The sequence below is a fragment of the Quercus lobata genome, chromosome 12, assembly GCF_001633185.2.
Source record: "Quercus lobata isolate SW786 chromosome 12, ValleyOak3.0 Primary Assembly, whole genome shotgun sequence".
Lineage (NCBI taxonomy): Eukaryota > Viridiplantae > Streptophyta > Magnoliopsida > Fagales > Fagaceae > Quercus > Quercus lobata.
In genome coordinates, this window is record NC_044915.1 from 14206659 (window position 1) to 14214459 (window position 7801).

General features: G+C 33.4%; 1 protein-coding gene across 2 annotated transcripts; it reads left to right on the forward strand.

The window, feature by feature from the left end:
- The first annotated feature begins 4175 nt into the window (after positions 1-4175).
- Positions 4176-7400, forward strand: LOC115972565 (non-specific lipid-transfer protein 1). 2 transcript variants are annotated; one of them, XM_031092891.1, is made up of 3 exons: positions 4176-4680; positions 5166-5207; positions 7111-7400. In XM_031092891.1, exons 1-3 carry the CDS (start codon positions 4371-4373, stop codon positions 7203-7205), a joined length of 447 nt encoding a protein of 148 aa, XP_030948751.1. In that variant the 5' UTR covers positions 4176-4370; the 3' UTR covers positions 7206-7400. The 2 variants fall into 2 exon arrangements, with proteins under 2 accessions (XP_030948751.1, XP_030948750.1); XM_031092890.1 differs by having other exon boundaries at positions 4192-4680; positions 5160-5207.
- The last annotated feature ends 401 nt before the right edge of the window (positions 7401-7801 follow it).

Below are 7801 nucleotides of genomic sequence, written 5' to 3' on the forward strand. Positions count from 1 at the left end.
CCTGCCCGAGTTGGACAATGAATACCGTCGAACCACTCCCCAGAAGCAATAAGGAAGTCATTCTTCACGGTCTTATTGGATATTGGGAGACAAGAGATCAACCTAACGTCCTCGTTCCGAGATTTAAGATAATACCCATCATCCCCGAGGCGGTGACATTCGTACAGATAAGCCACATCGTGCCAAGTAAGGCCTAGATTCATCCGCTCGTTTAAGACATCTACACAGCCTAGTATCTTGAACATATTCGGAGCACACTGATACGGCGTTAACCTATGGTTGAACATGTATTCCCTTGTAATCCTACGCATGGGAAGTGTCATCCCTCCCTCTATGAAAGCAATCATGGGGATAACGACTTCTCCCTCACCTCTATCTGTCAATACTTCTTCAAGAGGACAGTACTGCAGCCTAACCCCCGGGGGAATGTGGTATTTAGCCCTAAAGGCCTCCATAGCGGCTGGAGTTTTTACTAATTTCTCAAATCTACCCATCTGAACTGAACTGGGGAAACGAAAGTAAAGACTAAGAAGAAAAGTAGAGTCCGAGGAGGGAATTGAAACGGCGAGATGAACGAAATGTACTGGTACCTTCACAAAACGTTCAATGGAACGCCTGGAAATCTCTCTTGGACGAAACGCTTCACAAAAAACGGCTACGGTGGCGTAACGGACGCAAGTGTTCGTATATCTCTAGGATTCGATAGAGTTCTCTGGAGTCCTTTGAGGTTTATGAAATGCAGATAAAAAGAAAGAACTGAACCCCTCTGACGTCTTATATAGTCGGGAGGAGAGAGAAAAGATCATTCCTGCCTAAAAATACGAGAAAAAACGATGGCCGTTCGATCCACGCCACACCGTTGGATGAAGGGAACATAACGCCTCCAGAAGTTAATGGCCGCGCCTCGTAAATTGTAGCGTGTCAAAAGTAACGGTCCGCACGCGCGCCCCAAGCTCTCCTTATTTCCATCCTCTCACTAACATCAAAACCCCGTTTTTCTCCTCGGAAGGAGATAAAAACCGGAGTTTTGAGGGGCTATTGTGGGGCCCGGCCCAAAAATAATGGGCTGTTCCAAATTCAGGCCCGTCCGAGGAGCGTCCTGTCCGAAAAAAAACCACATATGAAGCATTACTCAATCCCAATAACGCCAAGGAAACCTGTCCGAGGAGTAACTCCTCCTCGGACATCACGAAGCCCAGACGAGGAACTCTCTCCAGCCATTTCAGTTCATCCTCCCAACATATAAAATGAATAAAATCCAAAATATCTCATGGAAAGCTGCCACCACCACATTAATTGTGCCCCAACCACCCTCTTGGCCGCATTAATGAGGAAAAGACCCCTGAACAGTACCACCTTGGCCTCTGCAACTCACAAAGGGAGTGATGAGGGCATCTGATGGGACAGGTGCTCAAGTAGATGCTTAGATGATCAACAAGTGTAAGGTTGAGATGAGAGGAGGAGAACTATATAATATAGTGGAATCCCTCAAAGAAGGGGACGAAAAAACTGTATTAGGAACTGAAGAAATAGAATCATACGTGAGAGATCCATTCTTGTGTTTTTATTTTCTGCAACAATACTGTCCATGTATCAGACCGAATAGGCTCACTGAGGCTAAGTTCTTTGACCCATCCTCTACAAATATTTATTGTGGGTTGCACTTTGGGTCAAGGCCTGATCAATAGAATTTAGGCCAGGAAAATCGTGCAACCACAAGATCAATTAAAAAGATACTTGGCATAAAATTGGAATGCAATTAAAATTTAATTTAAAATTTTTATTGCACTTAATTTAGATTCTTGATTAAGCTTACATTTTAATATATTATAGGATATGATTTTGGATAATATTTTCATACAAACTTTTTTTTTTTTTGAGAAAGTTTTCATACAAACTTGGTTGGAGGAATATCCTCTAAGTTCCAACTTGTTATGTGACTAATTATAAAATCATTTATGTGTATAGAATTACTTTATTCATTAAATTATTTATATAATTTGCATAACTAATTCTCTATTTATTATTAGGGTCATTTTAACGGATGTCCTTAGAGCAATTATTAACAATCTATTTTAGAAAAGTTTTGACATTACTTTTATGGAAAATAAAAAATGTTGTCAAAATATTAATTTTTTTTAATCTTTTCCTATAAAAACTTTTTAAAAATAGTTTATTAATAATTTTCCTAAGGGCACTCCTTAACATTTCTCTTATTATTATACCAATTTCTAACTAGTAAAAAGTATTTGTTTTATTTGAAAGTTGAGCTATAAAAGTATAATATCATTTTAAAAGCATTAAATATCTTATTATTTTTCCTATTAGGAGAGGAAACATCCTCTACAGGGATCAAGCCCCTTAATTACATATAAGCTCTGAAAATGAGCTTATCATTTTCTCACACTGTGTTTGGGGATCAAAGGAGTGGAATGAAATAAATTTTGTAGATTATAAATAAAAGGAAAGAAAATAAATAAATTTTATTTTCTCTATTGTATTTCAAAGTTTTTGACGTAAATTAAAATTTATTTATTTATTATTATATTACTCACCTTTTATTTATCTTACCTCAAAATGTGAATAAAATTGATATTTCATGTTGATTTAATTTATTTAATAAATTTGTGTTTCTCTTACTTAAGAGAGTGAAATGATTCTCTTCTATTCATTTTATTATTTTCATTCCTCTATTAAACTCTAAAACATTGATATATAGAATATATCTTCAAAATTCATTCTTTATATGTTCCCTTCTCCCACCAAAGGAGCTGTTACCTTAACCATTCGATCATTGAACAAATATATAATCTTTTTTTGTTGTTGTTGTGAATCAACATATATATAATCAGGGATTGATAATATGGAAGGTTGTGTATACATATACTTTGTATGAAAACATCCTTGCAACATTTGATAATATGCTAATCAAATATTAATCCCAAAAAAAAAAAAAAATGCTAATAAAATGAAACTATTTTTTGCCCAATAACCAGACTCGTGTAATAATATATATATATATATATATATCAACCAGCTACCTTTCTTTTAGACCCTTTTGAAACTTCTCACCGGGAGAAATCCACAAACAACAACATCTTAAGATTGTATTTGATATTGGCTTAAAAAGTCAGTTTATTTTACTGTTTAGCTTATTTTTGCTATTATTTACGAGTCTTACTACACTTTTTAGTACTATTCATGACTCTTATTGTATTATTTCAGCTAACTTTTATCTTTATCTATAATACTTTTAGCAAAAAAAATTTAGTTGCAACTAAATAAATTGTTCCTAAATGGACCTTTAACCAAAAAAAAAAAAAAAAAAAAAAAAGCAGACAAATCCAAGGTCAAATTTCAAAGGACTTTTCTCCTCATTTTTCTGTTTCAAACTTGAACTGGGTCTATTGTTGCTCCTATTTATTTATTTTTCCCTGAATTGATGTTGGTCCTACTTGAAACATGATTTTGTTTTTATTTAAAAAAAACGAGTGCATGATTAGCGAAATTATTTGAAATGCAATTAATTTCAGGTTTTCTTTCTTGACCAAAGTCTAACATTTTTTGTAGTTAGTCTGTTTATGACAGCAATTGCTTGTCGGTTTGCAGAAGACTTCATATTTACTCGTATAGTCGTATTTGACAATGAAAATAAATAAATAAATAAAATTGAAGCACATTTAATTCAGCTGAAAGGATATTTTTATTTTTATTTTTAATAATAACTCTGCGTCAAAACGTGATTTAGTTCTCTCTAACTTGCAACTTGTTTGTTCACTAATTAAAATACTTTTAAAAACTTTTATAGCTACAATTATGGAGAAGGAATTTGAACATTGGTTGAAATCATTAAAAAAAAAAAAAAGAAGAATTGAATTACTAAACTCTTTTTTATATGAATTAAACGTTAATTAAATTACAAAACTTTTAACTATATAAATTTAATTAATAAAATGCTTCTTTATTTGATAAATAATGTATTAGATGTTATTTCATTTCATTTTATTATTATATTTATAATATTTTTACAATAAATATAAATAATAAATTTATTGATTCTAATTTAAATTTACTGTTTAAATTTTTTTTTTCATTGAAAATAATCTTGTAATTTAAGGTTTATTATAAAAATATCGTGAAATTATTAGGTCTAAAATGCTACTCTTAAGAATTGAAAAGGCTAACCTAACAGAAAATTATTGGGGGGAAGGCAAAACGACCACGGTTCCTTGTCAATAAATTGAAACGAAACAAGAACCGTGGAACCGACAAAGAAACAAAAGAAAAACGAAAAGCAAAACCCCAGAAGTCCAGAAGATAAAGTAGAAACACCACAACCACCACCACCACCACCACCAACAACAAAAGAAATGGGTATCCACAATTTGGCCACTTTGATGAGCATATCTGTGGTGGTATTGATGATGGTTACAAGCGTGGCAAAGGCACAGACGGCAGATTGTGCATCGAAGCTGGTGCCATGTGCAAGCTTCATAAACTCAACAAGCCCACCAGCCAGTTGCTGTAACCCAATCAAAGAAGCCGTGGCCACCCAGCTTCCTTGCCTCTGTGCCCTCTACACCAGCCCTGGTGTGCTTAAGTCTTTTGGCATCACCGTTGAACAGGCTCTAAATCTCACCCGTGCCTGTGGTGTCGGCACAGATGTCACTAAATGCAATGGTATTTTTCTACCTTTCTTTTTTTAATTTTTTTAATTGAACTAGTTTTGTTGAAAAGTTGTTGGGTTTGTTCCACCTGCTTCATATCAGTTTGAAAAAATAATCTTAAATAGATTTGTCTCATTCTCTGAAGAATTCTTTTATTATTTTTTTTTTGGATCTGCTGGAATCTGAAATTTTTGTTTTTCAATTTTCTAATGTTAGATGTTACTACATAATTTGTCTTATTTCCTAATTTTAGTGTAAAATTTTTCTGCGTCTAAGATTGATGTTACTATTTTAAATATGGGTTTCCTAGGTGGGTAGTCATGGAACTCTGTTAATTACCATTATATTAATCTGATTACAAAGTTTTAATTTTGTAAGCCGTTTTTCTACAATTTTTTTTTTTTTAAACTTTCAGCAGTCACTTGTATTTTGATCATCAATTTACTTTTGTACATGAACTAATATTTTTCTGTTATTATCTGAATCTTCCTGCCACAGCCACAGCTCCATCTCCGACTTCTGGGTCTGTAACACCTTCAGGTAACAATTTCTTGCTCTGCTTATGCTGCTAATTCTAACTTTTAAATAAAAGAGAAAAAAGAAAAAAAGAAAAAAAAATATGTACCTGTCACTGTTAGTATGTATGTATGTTGTTCTTCATGTCCAAGTGCAACCATTGGTCTATGGTCAAACCTTTAGGAGGTGTTTGGTAGGGTATTTTGAACAACAATTTTTAGTATTTAAATAATATTACACGTATTTTTATACATTACTTATACGTATTTTCAAAAAATACAAATAATATTACTGGAACGATATTACCGAACGGTCTTTTATTTATTGCACATGTTGATCCATCAACATCTTTGAAGAAATAAAGGGATAGATCTAAATTAAGGAGGCTGATGGACCTCCCAACTGTTGAACAGTGTGTCTTATATAATTAAGGGTTTTACCAACAAATGCCCTAACCGAACCCACTAATTAAACCTTAATAATGTAAAAGTTGACCAGTACTGGTTGGTGCGAGATCCAATATGCTTAGGGTGAATTAATCCAAGAAAAAAGTCGCTTTGGGTGCCTCCAATTTTGACATTAATGGATCGGGAAACATGTTTTTCTAACTAACACAATGTTTGGATGGGGGACAATAAATGAGAGGAAAAGAAAGTGGAAGGTGGTTGGAACTAAATAGGCTTCATAATGAGTCAGTTCAATTCAGTTCAAAATATCTGTTCCTTTTTCTTTCTTTAAGCTAGTTTTACAAACCAGAGGGAGCATTTGGTGCTGTTTAGTTGTAATCCTAAGCATGTTTTTGAACAAACATTGTAAAGAGGTTTCAAACAAGGAAAAGTAACTTTTAACACTTTTACAGATAGTTCAAGCTAATTTGCTTAAGAAAGACAAACTTTCCTTTCTGATGCTACATTTGTAATGGTATGCTAGATGTACCAGGTCTATTGTGTCTGTTATTGCAATTCCTTGGATATGGAAACATCTCAAACAAACGCAGCCTTATCTGTCAAATTTTTTTTTTTTCTAAAAAAATTTTGTGCTTGAAAAAGTAGTCTACAAAGAAATAAGGAGGTACTAATGTCCAAACGGCTGCTTTGCTATTTCTAGGATGTCCAGACTAGCTAAATCTCGTTATGTTAATTAGAACATCCAATAGATACGTGAAAGGGGAAAGATAGTATAACATGCTTCATCTATATGAAATTTCTACTAATCTTTGTCTACATATTTTTGCCTTACAATAATTTGGCTTCTAAGTTTACACATTATTTCCTTTGTTGGGCATCATGTTCATTTAGTATTTATGGAATAATTATTTTAGGTGAAAATCATTTGGAAGGGTGTGGCAATTGGGCCACTTAACTCTCTTATTTAGTCACAACTAGATACTTTGCTTCTTGTATAAAGCACGGGATAATGGTTATCTACTTTGAGGCATCATAGTGCTGACTCTTGCCACCATGGATGCTGCCTAATAGAATTGTGGCCTTAAAGTGTCTAGGTTTGTGTTTAGAACCCTTTTGGTCACAAACATCTTATAGACTGGCGATGAAGTCCAGCTAACTGGGGATTTGATTACATGTTGAAATTGTGATGGTTTGTGTTGCAATATTGACATGTGAGCAGTGTAGTTGGGTGGCCAAATCCACATTTTTGAGTATTGATGCGTTTTACTGTCGTAAATTTTTTTAAAGACTTGTGTATCATTCTGCTGGTAGAATTAGCCAATTAGGTCACAGTGGTTTGTTTTGATAGAAAGACCAAAAAAAAAAAAAAAAAAAAAAAGCATTTGATATTCTTGTGGCTTGGTGATATAGTTACTGCATTAATCTGAATATACAACAAGATTGTGGTATCAAGTCATATTTACTTCTAAAGTTTACAAGTGCATGACACATCATCTCTTAATTTGTGTTTAATATTATAGGAGTACCTGGAAGTGATGGCAATGGAGCAGGCAGGATTGCGTGGACTGGCTTTTCTACTTTATTCTTCTTCTTGGCTTCTATGATGTTTTATTAGGGCTATCTACTCATAGGAAAAGACACAGTAATCAGAGTAAATAATGCTGAGATTGTTTCGGTATTAGGCAGCTGCCTTCCGAGATCTTATTTATGATAATTTTTATATGTTTTCTATTGCTATTCAATTGATTTGAACAGTGTTATCATTCTAGATCATTTCCTACTGATGTTCATGTCAATCTTTATTACTGTCCCCATTGTTCTCATTTTCAAAATTACATCGATATGGTGGAGGATGCATCACAAGATATGTTGATTTTTTGCATTTTGTTTGGAATATCTTATGGAACAAATTCGTATTTGATTTCTAAAGCATTATTATTAGTATATTTTTGCTATAAATGGAGTGTTATTCGTGGGGTTGGTGGAATGAACATATATAGTACTACTATTTCTGGTTTTGCTTTAGGACATGTCAATTAGATTACCAGATAGTATTGACTTCAAATAGAGTAGATAATGAAATCCATAGCCGACTCCAATTTTGGGACTAAGGCTCTGTTTGTTGTTGTTTTTGTCGTGTGGTTTTGCTTTTATGAAGTGATAACAAAACTACTCTAACTAATTTGTCAAGAATCTATAATCGACTCCAAT